At 40.5% G+C, this 17,905-nt stretch overlaps 1 protein-coding gene across 8 annotated transcripts in view; it reads right to left on the reverse strand.

Annotated features, from left to right (window-relative positions):
- mtr (5-methyltetrahydrofolate-homocysteine methyltransferase) overlaps positions 1-17,905 on the reverse strand; it is a 151,843-nt gene that overhangs the window by 70,240 nt on the left and 63,698 nt on the right. For all 8 annotated transcript variants that reach the window (XM_077625051.1, XM_077625052.1, XM_077625053.1 and 5 more), the window contains 4 exons: positions 15,485-15,564; positions 14,901-15,013; positions 12,216-12,356; positions 1,123-1,308 (listed from right to left, as the gene is read on the reverse strand). In XM_077625051.1, the coding sequence (XP_077481177.1) occupies positions 1,123-1,308; positions 12,216-12,356; positions 14,901-15,013; positions 15,485-15,564 (520 nt within the window). The remainder of the gene's footprint in view (positions 1-1,122; positions 1,309-12,215; positions 12,357-14,900; positions 15,014-15,484; positions 15,565-17,905) is intronic.

Here is a 17,905-nt window from a genome sequence, read left to right on the forward strand (position 1 = left end):
TGTCAATCAGCTCTTAAGAAAAAGCGATATTTAGACCGTAGAAGAATGAAGCGCCGAATAATATTAAAAGGCCAAGAAGGACGACATCTTCCCTTCACCTGTTTTGTTGTGAGTGAATTTCCCGTCACGCACATCAGTTGTGGAGAAAGACTACACCGGAAATATTCCAGTTTTGTTTGGATTTTGAGTCGCTGTTGAAAATGCTTCCTAAGTGTCCTGGGCCATCTAAGGCATCCAATGAGCCCAAGAAAAAATGACACAGGTGACCGAAAGTGACGTTCCTAGTTATGATAAAGGCATAGCACGCCATTGCGGCATGAATGAATATACCAAGAAAGAAGAAGCAAACATTCGGAAAACGGAACAATATCCTTTTCCAAGGACACCAAGGGAGTAGTAACCACTAGGAATAAAAAAATTAAACAGCATTATGAGGAATTTACACTGTAGATAAGGTCGTGAAGTTGGAATGACGAGAGGACGTCAACACACTACTCAAGAGTTAATTATAACATCCCCCCAAATGATAAGCACCTCGTCGAAATAATCCCATCGGGAAGTGAGGAAGAAGAGGCAGCAGACAACGACGAGAATGAGGATGAAGAACATGGTCTTCCTGTAACACATTTGGAGGAGATCTTCAATATGCCATGCAGTTTGCAACAACGGGTCCAGGAGAATGATGACAACATGGTCGGAACCATTGAATGTTGAAGTCGCGAAGTGGTGAAGGGTTACAGTAATTGTGAATGTTGAGCTGTTATATTGGGTTGTTATAAGGAAAAAATAAAAAATGGTGGTTTTTGTTTGCATCATAGCTCTTAAGATGTGTTCACATGAAGGAAATTTTAAAAAGAAACTGTGACCATCAGTTTGAGAAAGAATATTTTCAACCGTGGCTGCTACACATTGGTGGCACAAATTATGTACAAATACATATAATATTACCAGAGGCGGCTGACCCACAAAAATGAACAAACAAATGGGCCACACTAGTTTTTAGAGGTAGGGGGCAATTACTTTTACACACAGGTTTGTGTGACTTCAAATTATTTATTTCCCTTAACACGTATTTCACTTAACACATTCAGAAATCCTTAAATAGCTATTCTGCAATTTTACCTGGCCATCCTCGTCGAAGGCCATAACAACCACAGCAGCGCCGTAACGCTTGACAGTTGCAGCTCTCCGCAAGAACTCCTGCTCACCTTCCTTTAAACTTATGCTGTTTACTATACATTTCCCCTGGCAACATTTCAGTCCAGATTCAATCACTGTGAAGTTGGATGAGTCAATACACAGAGGAACCTGGGGGAGACAAGACAACAGTTGAAAAAAGCAAATATCATAGTATTACTACAACAGAACAGGATCATTTAAGAAAACAAAGAGACTCTAGTAGGGAGTTGGCGCATTCTTCAATAATTCAGGAAATTAGAGGGTTGTTCAATGTACAGTGGAACCTCTACTTACGAAATTACTTAATTCCAGAAGTAGTTTCGTAACTTGGGTTTTTTTGTAAAGAGAAGCATATTCTACATTAAATATTAGTATTACAAATTTATCTATTAAGCAATTGAAATGAATAAGAAATAAAAACACATTTTCTAATTGGTAACTGGGAATTGCGAGTGACACTAAGTAAACATACATACATGCACATAATACACAACTTAAAATGATGTTACACACACTCAGGAAAACAACTCTGAGACAAACAAGGGTCAAAGGGACACAGATCAAGAACTCATCACCGCCTGGAGCTGATCAGGTATGGTCCTAGAGGAGATTAAAAAGTACCTGGAAAGGAACTTATGGTTGGACGGTCGCGCTCATACTCCGCCGTTGGCTGCGACTCTGACCAGGATGACTGTGGCGTACGCCTAGTGCACCCCTCTTTCCATTCAGGCTGTTGTCGTGCTGCCCTGTCAGACCCGGTGGCTGCTGGCCATTCCTTCAAGGGAACTGTCTTGTATGCTCGTATTTATATCTACATATATGTATAAATGTATTTATGTATATATGTACATACGCATATGTACCTCTTTGATAGCCAGAAATCTTGCTTGTTTGTAGCTGACCAAATACTTATTTTATTTATTTATTTATATATATATATATATATATATATATATATATATATATATATATATATATATATATATATACAGTGGTACCTCGTCATACGACCGCTCGTCATACAAAATGCTTGTCTTACGGGGGAAATTTCGATCGAATAATTCGCCCGTGATGCGGTCAAAATTTTGTGATGCGACCAAGCCAGGTGGCCATGGCATTTTTTTTGGAATATCTTTAGTGTATAACAATATCTACGAGCACGGAACTAATTAATTCAGACGAGTTTCTCATACGACCAGGAAACGCACAACGCGCGGGCAAAAAGAGGGCTTTCTGGGTAATGAAGTATACTCGTGCACACAACACCCATAGGCAATGGCAACCTTTCTCAGAATAAAACTTCATTACCCACAATCAATACGTGGGTAAGATCAACTATTGTATTTCCTGTTATTCTTTCTCAGGAAAGATGCTCCCGCGATCGTTCTTTAAAGACTATTTCTCGTTGGCAAGTGGTCGTGCGTTATCCTATTGTGATAACATTTGTATGCGACATTATCGAAATATTTTGAAGGGTAGACAAAAACAAACAACTCTTGATGCGTTCGTTTTGAAGACTTCGGCGGAGCGGCCAGGTGGTGTCAACCCGTAGAACTACGTAAGGTAAAAAAGATTACAACAAATTTAGAATTTAGTTTTGTTTGAAGTTACATTAAACGTTGAGTGTCTGTATATAGTTATCCAAGTTAATTTAAATTTGTTTGTTCGTTTACGAGTGCATTGCTGCCGTGGATAAAGCCCCCCCGAGCAGCCCCCGCCTCCGTGTATGCCGCTGTCTATACCCTCCGCGAAATGTGTCTGTATATATATATATATATATATATATATATATATATATATATATATATATATATATAACCACACGGGGGGACCTAGTGAATGACCTACAGAGAGCCGGGACCACTTTATCCCATAGAAAAACCATTATTTTTGCACACACAAGTTTGCTTTAGCAACCCCAAGGGCCAATTAATGTAATGTCTTCACGGAAAGGATCCACCAATGTTTTACTTCGAGAATCGTTTAAAGACTGCTTTCTACTTCCTGACACCCTCATATTTCAATTCCACAGACAATCTTTGCTACATTTGTGCTCACGTCTTCCCAAATCAGACGATCAACCCACCGAACTAACATCCAGAAACCTTAAAAGTTCACAACACCATTCCACGAGACGCCAAACAATTCATTGCTTGGACACACTCCACAGTCCTAAACATAGTCTGTAAACTCACACAACACATTGTGTTGGTTTATCTGCCGTAATGCCAATATAAATAATAGTCAAAGCTAAAAAGTTAGATAAATTTGTAAAAATTATGACTTTTGTCTATCCACCTGGTATGACGGCGAGCACACTAATTCGGTGTTCACCGTCATTCCGAATGGATTGACCAAAGAACTCCAGTCGCTAGATTGGTTGCCCCATACATCCAGCTGTTCAATTTGGACACTGAAGACGAAGAATTTGAGGGAATCATAGGTGAGGAATGAACTGATAAAGTGAGCTTTACGTGTTTCTTTTGTGTTTAAAGTTGAACAAGGTTGGTCATATTGTGTATTGTGAATATGGATATCAACAGCTGAATATTATAGTGCCTCATTGTGTATGTCGGAGCATTACGGTTCACCCGCGTGAACAACATTGAGTTATTATTTGCGTTATTAATGTTATTGTTATTGCTTTGCACTTATGAGTGTTACTATATTGTGTTTGCATTAACATTAACGTACCGTAACAGCATCAGAATGTTTTTTTCCGTGTTTACTGAATGGAGGAAAAGTTTCCCTCCACAATGTGATATAAATGTTGCACTTACATGTTGTACCTTGCTGTTGTTAAAAGATAAATTCTGTCACGAAAATATGAATACTTTACCTCGGAGAAAATAATAAAACAGTTGTTTATTCAATTTGGGTGTGAATGGAGTTGTCAGAAAGCTGATTTGCAATCTATTAATAAAGTTTGACTGGCCTATCTGACTGTTTTGTTGACATTCCCTTTAGCGCAGCACCGTCTAATGCAGGGGTCACCAAACTACGGCCCGCCGGCACATTTGGACCGGCCCTCTGAACAATACCAGAGACGCTATCGGATTTTTTTCCTATTTGGCCTTGAAGACTGGTACGTTTTAATCTTGTGTTTGGTTCATTGCACCCCTGCTGAGCCCACAAATCATCCCAGTGAAGCGGGGCTTCGCATTGCTTCTTTGGTGACACGCGCGGGGAGAGTGTTTCCCTTTGATGCATGCGGGCACGTTCACCGTTGCATGCACGAGCAGTGTTACCGAGACATCTGGACGATCGCAGGTGAGGGCGGAGCCCTGGGATCATCGCGGACTATTCAAGCATATAAAAACTGTGCAACCTGTTTGAGAACGGAATAATGGCGAAAAAAGTTAGGTAAGAGAAAAATTGATTCAGAATGCAGGGCATTTAACCTGGAGTGGACAAACGATAATTTTTTGTTCAATGCAAAGAAAAGGCTGTTTGTCTCATTTGTCAAGAGACGTGGCGGTATTCAAAGAATACAATCTTTGCCGACACTATGAATCCCGTCACAAAGACAAGTACGATAGCTTGCAAGGCCAAATACGAGCAGACAAACTCTCAAAGCGAAAAAGTGGACTACTATCTCAGCAGAACCAGGCATCCGTTCGGGCCAGCTTTCGGGTAGCTAAATTGATAGTAAGCAGCGGTAAGCCTTTCACTGACGGAGAGTTTGTTAAGAAATGTATGGATACTGTCGCGGAGGAGGTGTGTCCCGAGAACAAAGATGCATTTAATGCCGTAAGTCTGTCGGTGAGTACAATGACCAGACGCGTTGAAGAAATTGGGAGTAATGTATATGCCCAGCTGCAGCAGAAGACGAAATAATTTGACTTTTTTTCATTAGCACTGGATGGAAGCACGGCCATGCAAGACACAGCACAACTGCTCATTTTTATTCGTGGAGTTGGCGCAAACTTTGAGATTTGCGAGGATCTGGCAGCCCTCCAAAGTCTCAAAGGGACTACAACGGGAGAGGATATTTTTGACAAAGTGTGCCAAACCATGGAGAAGTTGGACCTGGACTGGTCAAAGCTAGCTAGCATCACGACTGACGGGGCTCCTAGCATGGTGGCCGAAACTCGCGGTCTCATAATGGGACGCATGAACCGGGAGTTGGAAAAAAGGGGTCTTACCGGCCCGCTACGAGTCCACTGCCGAATTCACCAGCAAGTACTGTGCTGCAAAATGTTGACGTGGGATTCTGTAATGACGGTTGTGGTGTCGTGCATAAACTTCAGAGCAAAGGGAGAAGGTTGTGCATGGCACAACAGAAAGTTAATGTTCCATGGCTTTTTTTTCTATGAAGAACCCAGAGAGAGTTATTTAGTTATTATTTATTTCATAAATAGTGTTATTTATTTCCTGTTTTTTCTGTGAAGAACTCAGAGAGGGTAATTTAGTTATTATTTATTTCATTATTAGTGTTATTATTTGTTTCCTGACTTTTTTGTGTAAAGAACCTGGAAAGGGTTATTTGGTTATGTGTGGCTTTCTGGAAAACAACAATTTTTTTAAGATCCCCTACGATCGTCACACTTTTTCTGTTACAAACTGACACCGGCCCCCCATCAGAGAAGGGAAAAGTTATGTGGCCCTCACAGGAAAAAGTTTGGGGACCCCTGGTCTAATGGATGCATATTAACGTAACTCCAGCCTCTACTGTAGCGCCTTATAATGCGGTGCGCCTTATATATGGAAAAACTTTTCAAATATGTCATTCATTGAAGGTGCGCCTTATAATGCGGTGCACCTTATAGTGTGGGAAAATACGATATATAATACATACATACATACACACACGTATGTATATACATATATATTATATATGTATATACATGTATATACATATATACGTATATATATGTATATACGTATATATTTATATACATACATATACATATATATGTATAAACGTATATATATGTATATACGTACAAACGTATATATGTACAGTGGTACCTCGACATACGATCGTAATCCGTTCCGAGACTGGGATCGTATGACGAGGTTCTCGTAACTCGAGCGGACGTTTCCCATTGAAATGAATGGAAAACAAATTAATTCGTTCCAGCCCTCTGAAAAAACACCAAAAACAGGATATTGGATTGGAAAAAATGTTTTATTTATTCTAATTCCCCAACTATTAACAAAGTAACACATAACTAGTGGTTTAATAGAAATAAAATGTGTTTAATCTAACTAAAATTGGGCGGATTTCGCCGAGGGGCTTCAGGTTTTTTTTCAACACAACGCACTCGTAAACGGAACAAACACTCCACCCTCATGTTCGCTATCGATGGGCTGTTTGCTGTTGTACTATTCCCTTCAAAATATTCCGAAAATGATGCACACAAATGTCCTCACAATCGGATAACGCACGACCACTTGCCAACGAGCAGCAGTCTTTTATCAGCGATCGCTCCGCTGCTCATGGGAGCTTCCGGGGCGCTGGCTAGCAGCTCCCTTTTAGCTTGTAGCATCTGTGGTCGCATCCGCTTTGAACAGCGCCTATGATAGAGTTGCTACCGGGGATGCTATTGCGGGGAGTTGCAAGCCAGTGCCCCTGATGATCTTATGAGCAGCGAACGAGAAGTAATAGAATACTCCTCGTATTAGATAAAAATAACAGGAAATGCAGCAGCTGAGCTTACCCACGTATTGATGGTGGGCAAAGTTTTATTCTGAGAAAGAGTGCCATTGCCTGTCGGCGTTGTGTGCACGAGTATACTTCATTACCCAGAAAGCCCTCTTTTTCCCGCGCATGCGCGTTGTGCGTTTCCTGGTCTGAATAACTCATCCGGTGCTCGTAGATATTGTTATACACCAGGGGTCTCAAACTCAATTTACCTGAGGGCCGCTAGAGGCCAAGTCTGGGTGAGACTGGGCCGCATCAAGATTTCCACAAGAAAAGCGCTGATAAAACATTCCAACGTTATCAAATATCTTTATTTTTTTACAAAAAATAATGAATTAGATAAATTAACTTAAAGATGAATAAAAAATCAATCAATCAGTAATACAAAAATAAAATAATAATAATGAGAGATATACACTGGCTGCCTAAGTAGAGAAAATGAATTATTCCGTTTCAAATGTCTGTATTAACAGCTCTTTAACCTTTAACTTTCTGAACTTGAATGGAACATTGAATATGAAATATTCTGAACACGGCTTCTCTTGCCTACTCCTTGCTGCTAGAGACCTGGCAGCGCTTCTTCTCACATAGCTGAGTCACATTTGGCTTGAGGGAGGAAGCAGTGGAGACCCTCAGTAGAGCTTGAAGATGCTCATCAGTAAGTCTGGACCTGTACTTGGACTTATTGAAGTTCAAGGTGGAGAAGAGCTTCTCACACAAGTATGTGCTCCCAAAAAGGCACATGGTCCGCTTGAACATTCGGGAAAGTTCAGGGAAGCTGGGGGTCAACTCTCTCAAAAATTGCCCAAGCTTGTCTGCTTCTCCACTCACCTCCCTGAACTTGGCTTTGAGTGCAGAGTTGCACTGCAGGTCAATTAGCTCCATTTGAAGCTCAGGAGGGGCATCTTGCACATCAAAGGAGAAGGGGTCCGCAAAAATTTGAAATGTGGCTTTGTGTGTCTTGAAGTCTGCAAATCTGTGATCAAATTCCTCCTGTAGCTTCGAAATGGCCTCAACATACTTCTCACCACTGAATGGTGTGCCTGCATCCACGAGAGCCTTGCATGCTGGGAAATGGCAAAGGTTTGTCTGAGAGAGCTGGGCTTTCCATAACACAAGTTTAGTGCAGAATGCTCTCACGTTGTCATAGGCAGCACTGACAAGTTGCCCCTGGCCTTGTAGCTTCTTGTTCAGTACATTAAGCTCATGTGTGATATCAACAAGAAAAGCCAAGTCCATGAGCCATTTGGGATCACTTAGCACAGGAACAGCAACCCCGTCTATCTCCATGAAGTCTTTTACTTCTGCTCTCAACTCAAAAAATCTCTTCAACACGTTTCCCCTGCTGAGCCAACGTACCTCAGTGAAGTAGAGCACATCCCCATATTCTGACTCCATTTCCTCTAAAAAAGCACGGAACCTTCTGTGCTTTAAGCCCCTGGATCTGATTTGGTTGATGCATTTCACAACGACAAACATCACATTGTCAAACTTCAGGCATCTGCTGCAAAGGGCCTGCTGATGGATAATGTAGTGCAGAGCTATGGCCTTTGGTAGCCTTCTTGAAGAAATCCTGTTGCCTCAGAAGACATGTTTTAAGACTGGCAACCTGGTTGGCTCTCTCATCTCCCTGGTATTTTTCGTACTCCTCAGCATGTCTCGTAGTATAATGACGTTTCAAATTGTATTCCTTGTGCACCGCAACTTTTTCAGTGCAAATGAGACACGTCGGAGTTCCCCTGTGTTCAACAAAGAAATATTGCACGCCCCACTTTTCTTGAAACTGTCTGTGCTCATCAACGACCTTTCTCTTCACGCCAGGCTTTGAAAGAGACATCTCTGGGGCTCTGTAATATGTTTTTCCACTTGGAATGAGTCTCGGGTTGATCTTTCACGTTCAGTCGCGCAGGTTTGTGGAGCATGCGCACTTTCGCTCTCCGTTTCTCCGTTTCGCTCGCGAAGATGGCTACACTGACACAGGCTGGATCACGGATCATAGCGCCTCATTCAGTTGTATGCTGAGAGCAGCGGAGGAGTGTGCGCGCCGAGCGGAGTGATCAGCTTCACGGCTTCTCCTCCGCCCAGCTGATTGGAGGAATGAATGAGTGAGTGAGCGAGGCACTGGACAGCCCGGCCGATGTCCCGCCCTCCAGAGCCGTATACCTCACCGTGATTGGTTCATTCAGCTCCGAACACAACAAGTGTCATTCATATCAATCTTACGGGCCACACGAACATTAATCTTTCATATTAAGACGGGGGCCGCAAATTATCGTCCCGAGGGCCGCAGTTGGCCCGCGGGCCGCGAGTTTGAGACCCCTGTTATACACGAAAGATATGCAAAAAAGACAGTGCCATGGCCACCTGGCTTGGTCGCATCACGAAATTTTGATCGCATGACGGGCGAATTATTCGATCGAAATTTCCGTCGTAAGACGAAAATATTGTATGACGAGCGGTCGTATGACGAGGTACCACTGTATATATATATATATATATGTACATACGTATATATGTATATATATGTACATACGTATATATGTATATATGTACATACGTATATATGTATATATATATACATATATACGTATATATGTGTACATACGTATATATGTATATGTACACATGTATATATGTACATACGTATATATGTATATGTGTACATACGTATATATGTGTACATATGTATATATGTATATGTAACCATGTATATATGTACATACGTATATGTATATATACACACGTGTACGCGCGTACACGCGCGTACATCCACAAGCTTCTGGCAAGCTTCTGGTTGAATCTTTGACCACTCCTCTTGACAGAATTAGTGCAGTTCAGTTAAATTTGATGGCCTTCTGACATGGACTTGTTTCTTCAGCATTGTCCACAAGTTCTCAATGGGGTTTAAGTCAGGACTTTTGGAAGGCCATTCGAAAACCTGAATTCTAGCCTCATTTACCCATTCCATTACCACTTTTGATGTCTGTTTGGGGTCATTGTCCTGTTGGAACACGCAACTGCGCCCAAGACCAAATCTTTGGGCTGATGACTTTAGGTCATGGGTCTCAAACCGATTCCGCCGAGGGCCGCAGTGGGTCCTGGTCTTTGTTCCAACCGATCCAGTGCCGACATTTTAACCAATCAGGTGTCTTCCAAAATAAGTAACACCTGACTTTAATTAACTGATTACACTTGCAAAAGGTATCCTCTTGTTGAGATGGAATGAAAACCTGCACCCACTGCGGCCCTTTGAGGACCGTTTTGACACCCCTGCTTTAGGTTATCTTGAAGTATTTGAAGGTAATCCTCCTTCTTTATTATCCCATTTACTCTCTGTAAAGCACCAGTTCCATTGGCAGCAATACAGCCCCACAGCATAATACTACCACCACCGTGCTTGACGGTAGGCATGGTGTACTTGTGGTTAAAGGCCTCACCTTTTCTCCTCCAAACATATTGCTAGGCATTGTGGCCAAACAGCTCGATTTTTGTTTCGTCTGACAACAGAACTTTCCTCCAGAAGGTCTTATCTTTGTCTATCTGATCAGCAGCAAACTTCAGTCGAGCCTTAAGGTGCCGCTTTTGGAGCAAGGGCTTCCTTCTTGCACAGCAGCCTCTCAGTCCATGGAGATGCAAAACACGCTTGACTGTGGACACTGACACCTGTGTTCCAGCAGCTTCTAATTCTTGGTAGATCTGCTTTTTGGTGACTCCCAGTGGAATCTTTCAGCAATGCCCTTATTTATTTATGTATTTATTAACCCTTTTTATTACCTGTTTACTTATGTCTAAAATGTATTTTCCTGTGTATGTATTCTCACTCTCTTTCTACTGTGACAGTGAAGTTTCCCGAATATGGGATGAATAAAGTTATCTACAGGGGTACCTCGTGATACGAGAGCTCGTCATACGACATGCTCGTGATACGACGGAAATTTCGATCGAATAATTCGCCCGAGATACGATCAAAATTTTGTGATGCGACCAAGTCAGGTGGCCATGGCACTGTCTTTTTTGCATCTCTTTCGTGTATAAAATATATCTACGAGCACTGGGCGGACTTTGTATTTCCACAGCCGTTTTTTTCCCACGTTGGTCTACATTTATGTGTTTCTGTTCTGTTCATGTTTTACACAAGTGCGTTGTTGCCGTGGCTAAAGTACCCCCAACACCTCCCCCCGCCTCCGTGTGTATGTCGCTGTCTATATCCCCGGCGAAATGCGTCTAATTTTACTTATATTAAACACATTTTATTACTATTAAACCACTTGTTATTTATTACTTTGTCAATATATGGCGAATTAGAAGAAATAAAACATTTTTTCCAATACAATATCCTGTTTTTGGTGTTTTTTCAGAGGGTTGGAATAAATTAATTTGTTTTCAGTTCATTTCAATGGGAAACGTTCGCTCGAGTTACGAAAAGCTCGACATACGATCTCAGTCTCGGAACGGATTACGATCGTATGTCGAGGTACCACTGTAATCTAATCTAAAACTGGTGGCCAAAAATGGTAGTGCAACCAGGATCAAAATATTGAAGCTCACAACATCCCTTTTTCCTTCCCCCGATTAAGTGCTTAACAATAGATAATCAATCTGTGATATCGTATCAATGTTGTATTAGAAGCAAAAGAATGAAATTCTGGTGGAATTGCATCAGTAGCTTTGCTGTGCTGTTCTGATCGGTATAGAAGTAGTATATGCAAGTACTTGTAAGTACAGATACTTGTAGAATAAGTAACCATAGTTGAGTACAATTAAGTTCGCGTGCACGTCTTGAAGTATCAGTAAACACAGTTGCAGTACAAAGGCATACCATATATGCATACGCTTCTATCTTATTTTTGCAACCTTAGTTTATGAAGCCTACAGAGCTCTGGCAACATGGACGCAGAGAGAGAAAAATTTATCACATAATTGAATGATTAGTGGAGGGAAGGACATCTGTAGTAAACCCAGAATCAAAACAATAGGTTTTACTGGCTGACAATCGACTTTTAAACTGTAAAAATATTGCCTTAACCTTCATCTTAGTGTATATTGAAATATAAATATTAAAAAAAATCAGACATAGGCTTGTTATCATCATTGACTTGACAAAAGCCTAATTGTCATCATACCCAGCTGCATATGACGAAATTGGTATCAGGGCTACTTAATGAATAATTTAAGTAGATCTTATCTTACATATTGCTCCTTTAAAGAACATGAAATACCACACAGGCAGGCACACAACTGAGGTTTAAAATAATTAATTATGTGGGTCATTTAGCCTCTAGAAACTTAGCTCAAATTGCTGTACAAAAATGTTTTATATAGCATTTATGCATGTGTAAAAGCCAATAAATTATAAAGTAACTGAAAACATTTAGATAACGTCTATTACCCGGGCAATATCGGGGTCAGAAGCAATACAATTACAGAATCGAGCCATTGCTGTTGGACCATCCAGCATTCCCTCATCCATGTTGATATCAAGGACTTGGGCTCCCATCTCCACCTGTGCCTTTGCAATAGTTAAAGCATCCTGAAAATATCAAAAGGAAAATTTTAGATTATTCTATTACATATATTTTGGATTAGATTTCTTATTTATCTAAATTCACTATTTCTGTCAGAGACGCCTCCCTTTGACATCTGATTCATTTCACCAATTAATTGGTCATGTGCATGGGTTAAAATATATCATACCTGCAGGCTTCTCATAATAGTTCAACTTTAATGGACTTTTTAGGAAAGTTAATAATAATAATAATAATAATCGGACATAGGCCATGTCGTCATTACCACAACACAAAAAAAAAGCCTACTTGTCATCACACGCAGAAACTGCGTGTGACGAAATTGATGGGTGTGGAACTATTGAAGAAATTAACAGTATAGATTATTCATAGGCGAGTGGTTAGCGCGTCGGCCTCACAGCTCTGGGCTCCTGGGTTCAAATCCAGGTCATGTCCATCCGTGTGTGGAGTTTGCATGTTCTCCCCGGGTCTGCGTGGGTTTCATTCGGGTACTCCGGTTTCCTCCCACCTTCCAAAAACATGCATGGTAGGTTGATTGGACACTCTAAATTGCCCCTAGGTATGGGTGTGAGTGTGCATGGTTCTCCGTCTCCTTGTGCCCTGCGATTGGCTGGCCACCGATTCAGGGTGTCCCCTGCCTCTGGCCCGGAGACAGCTGGGATTGGCTCCAGCACCCCCGCGTCCCTAATGAGGATAAAGCGGTTCAGAAAATGAGATGAGATAATTTAATTTTGTTGCATATTGGTATTAAACAGTTCCCCAACTTTATATTATCTATTAAGAGAAATAAATAACAGATTCAGATATTAAGAAAGGATTTTAAAAAAATAAAGCTAATTCGAGCACTCTTTTGAGTTTAGAAGCTGAACTGGTAGCCCTTGACATTAATTAATACCTCAGAAGCCTTTGGCTACATTATGCTTTTGATAATGGAAAAAAACTAATTGGATGGAAAAGCTCTCATGTAGTTAATTCCTCAATGGATGTGATTGGTCCATTAGTTCATCCATTTTAGATTTTGCATGCCATAACCCTTCTGTCTAAACCTTCATAAAATTTAGAATGCCTTTTGATCTTCACAACAAGATCCTGTCAAATTTGATTCCATCAAATGTTTTTATTTTTCGTGCAATTCAGAATTCCACATTTCCTCTGTGGCAAAGACAGGGGTGAATAATTTTTAAGACATCAATACTCTGTATTTAAAATGTTTTTCTTCTTTTCAACAGCTGTGTGTAAAATATGGTGTACTAGTTGCCTAATTTATTTTCAAAATCAAATTTAAAATATGTGCACTTGGTTTCAGGCCCCATAATAGGTTTCCCAGATTAACCTCCCTTAAGTATGTACAAATCAACCAAGTGAAGTTTGTTTTGCTACGAAATATTCTCTCTCGTGCCTCAAAGTAATAAAAAAACGTGTGTTCAATTTTATTTTTTGATACATAATTATTAAAACCATGCAATGCACTGAATTCGCGAAAGTTGAACAGAGAAGTAGCGAGGGACCACTACACACCACATTTTGATATACACTGTATTTTCTCGCATATTGACCACCGCATATAAGCAGCAACCATAAAATTTCCTTAAAATCGTTTAATTTTACGATTTCTCTCGTAAAAGACGCCTCGATTCACAATTTTCACCTCCATATTCATGGTTTTAATAGGGAGGACAAATGTGTTACTTTGAAGGGAAAATCTTAAGAAAAACGATTGCGCGTAGTATTCCTGAGATACTGTATGAATCGAACGGATCGTCTGCTGGATTGCACATTCCGAAAGGGTGCTGCCTGCAAGTGGACGGATTCAGAGTCCGAGTCTCTTTTTATCTGTTTTTCTTTTCACTATTTTGAAATAAATGACCGTATCCGCCACATTGTCTTGCGCTATGGCATTTCCTCTTTATCAACTTGCAGTTTTGTGCATGTCAAGTCTAATTTGTGCACATATAAGCCGTACCCTTAATTTAGTCATCATTTTGTTGAATTACAAATACGGCTTATATGTGAGAAAATACGGTAGATGCGTTTGATTAGGCGTGGCGAGCCCTGGGGTTTTCATTTCATGTCCTCAAAGTACAGCAGATTCTGACGGCAGCCAAATATCAAACTAATTCGTATCAAGATCAGTCTTACTTTTAACACCTTTGCTTTCATCAACTAACTTTATCCTGTCAGTTTGACTCAGGCGAATCCCGCCGTGAGCACCATGGATCATTGTGCATGACTGTTACTCCTGCCTTGCTGAAAGGTCATAAGCTACTTTACACGCACACAGTCTCACTCTAAACATCAATTTATTTTCCGTAATGCTTATCGTCACAAGGGTTGCAGGAAGGCTTTAGCCTATCCTAGCCAACTGTGGGCGGTTGAGAACACTGCTACTAAAATTTTTAAGTTAGCATGACGTATACAAAGCTTTATTTTGTTTACAGTGTATATTGTTCTCCTCATTTCCTAGTCAAGGCCTCTGGTTGGAGGGGCAAATATTTAAACAGGATAGATGTCTGAGGGCTAAGAACAATGTGATTTGACGTCTGTCTCACCTCATAGTTCCCAGCCATAACCATCTTGGCAAATTTGCGTGAACCAGACACATTACAGCGCTCACCAAGATTAACAAAGTTGGTGTAAGGGCCTATCTTGAATGGCTCCAACCCTAAAATCAAAGAGAGAGACTTGATAGGTACTTTTTTCCCACAAAAAGTAAACTATTAGATAATAACCAAGAGATTTACAAAATTATACCTAAAGCAAAAAAATAATGTAAGTTAAGATTAAGTTTTCTTGAGAAAAGACAAATGTATTTTCAAAATAAAAATAATTATCCAATAAAATAATATATTTTATTTACAATATTTGCATTGTAACTCAACATAGAACAATTACAATGACAACACTGATAAGGTCCTGTTCTAGCTAAACAAGGCCAAAATTTACCAAGTTTTAAAAACTATCAAGCCACCACCCAGACTTCCCCAAATAGCAGAAAGTCTTCCAGTTTTAAAAAATGAAAGACTCACTAAATTTAAAGGACCATCAAAAGGAATAAAACACATAAACCTCAACAACAACACAAAGTTTCCGATGTTCACAGAGATTTTTTTTTCTAAGCAAACAGCAGAAGTACCTGAGAGTAGCATGTAGTCTTGAAAAACGTCCTCAGCAGGTGCTCTAGGTTGACAGAGTTTGACGGCTTCTGATATGGCTCTGTGTGATTAGGTAAGATGAGACTGACAAAAAGTAAAATAAGAATTTGACTGACACACAGATGCTGCAATTGGATTTTTTTTTCATGCGGTACCACCATACTCCCACCCAAATAGTATGTTTTTGTCAGTGGCGGGCCGTCAGGGCCTTCAAGGCCTTCTCTGCTGGCCTAAGAAATATCTGAATCATATTATATTTTGTCCATCAATACTTATTATTCCAAATGGTCTGTTAGCTTCCTTTCATTGCTTTTCCCCCTGGTTGCACTGCTTCCAGATGTGTGTTTTCATATTGAAGCATTTAACCAATCACATTTCAGCCATTATTTGTTCCCAGATCAGATCTGCCTCAAAGCCTTCACAATCAGTTCTTGCGGGCTCTGCTGCATTAAACTAGACTGTTGCTTTTAACCAATCAGATTTCGAGTTGGCAACCCCACAATGATTTTTCATAGGCGTTAGCATTTTGCTGGCTGGGACATGTCATTGCTTTCACAAACTATGATTGGCTAGTAGGCGGGCCAAAGCAGTACCCGAGAAAGCTGAAAACGCAAACTCCACTCACTATGGCCGACAGAAGCAGAAGCAAAAACAAATTGATTCCGTTTGCTCACAAAGCTATTTTCCAGACGGACTTTTCCAGAAAAAAATGGACATCAATCAGAAAGGGCTGTCAACTCCGAAGCTAGCAAGCCTGGTACAGCCGCGAAAATGGTGTGTGGGGCACTTTCAGCGCGCTAACTTAGCTCCACAAGCAAATAGTATATTGTTGTGATGATTTAATGCTATTTTCAAAACGGACTATGCCGGAAATATGACAGGACAGGCTCGACTTTCATCATTAGCTTCGATGGCGATAGGAAAGAAGGAAGAAAGAAAGGAGGATGGATATTGTGTAAAAATGATATTTGGTGAGTAAAATTAGAAATATGGCTATATTCCTAAATAATATTTCAATTGTGGGCCAAGTTCTGATATCTGAAAAGCTCCAGTGTTTGTATTTAATCACAAAATGCTGCTAGGAAGTGGATTTTACCCCAGTTTAATTTTTGGCGTTTCACCATTGACGTCCATCGCTGTCTTTTCCCGGGAAAAATCACCCCCTGGCCTGGTTGTAATGTCTCAAAAGCTCCAGTATTTGTATTCAATCAATAAATGATGCTAGGAAGTGGATTTTACCTAATTTTAGTGCATTTTTTGTCATTTCACGTATGGACGTATCGACGTTCATCGCTGTCTTTTTACCGGGGAAATGATACTCCGGGCCCGGTTCTGATGTCTGAAAAGCTCACGTATTTGTATTTTATCAATAAATGCTGTTTTCGGCTGGATTTTACCCCATTTTCGGGCAATGTTTGCCCGTACGCCATTGACGTTCATCGCTGTCTTTTCCCGGGGAAATCACCCCCTGGCCTGGTTTTAATGTCTGAAAAGCTCCAGTATTTGTATTTAATAATGAAATGCTGCTAGGAAGTGGATTTTACCCCATTTTTGTCCATTAATTTATTGATTATTTTTTATGTGTCGCAGCTGTAGCTGCAGTAGAGGTTTTATAGCCATAAAATAGTTTTTGAGGGTTGGATTGATACGTTGAAGGCGCTACCAGAAAATGCACCGCCCGCCACTGGTAAAAATCAATGACCTCATTCATTTCCCTTTGCCCTGCAATACACTCAATTCAAAGACTGCTTTCTTGCGTTGAATAATAATATGTTCTTAATGTTGAAAGTAAATTTGAAAATAAATTTTCACCTTCAATTGTGTCTTTTTTCTTATATTTCAATCCCCAGGTTTGATAAATTACATTGCGTGTCCAAATGCTGTCAAATTTTAGTATCCATTCTGGCCCGCAAGTCAAAAAGTTTGCCCTCCCCTGGTATAGACAAACTTGCCTCTTTTATACTATTATTGTCCCAAATTAAACACTATCAATAAGCTGCCATTGACCGCGGTAGACGTCCGATTCATGTTGACTGCTGCGTTATATATCCACTTGATGGAGCTCTAATAACAGCAATAACATATGCACCTCAGTCAACATGAATCGGACGTCTACCGCCGTCAATGGCAGCCAGACGTCCGGCTGCCATTGACGGCGGTAGACGTCCGATTCATGTTGACTGCTGCGTTATATATCCACTTGATGGAGCTCTAATAACAGAAATAGCATCTGCACCCCAGTCAACATGAATCGGACGTCTACCGCCGTCAATGGCAGCTTATTGTTAATGTGTTTAATTTGGGACACATTAAACAGCTTAAACACATTATCAATAAGCTGCCATTCAAAAAGTTTTCCCACCCCTGGTATAGTCAAACTTGCCTCTTTTATACTATTGTTA

The sequence above is a fragment of the Stigmatopora argus genome, chromosome 18 (assembly GCF_051989625.1).
Source record: "Stigmatopora argus isolate UIUO_Sarg chromosome 18, RoL_Sarg_1.0, whole genome shotgun sequence".
NCBI lineage: Eukaryota > Metazoa > Chordata > Actinopteri > Syngnathiformes > Syngnathidae > Stigmatopora > Stigmatopora argus.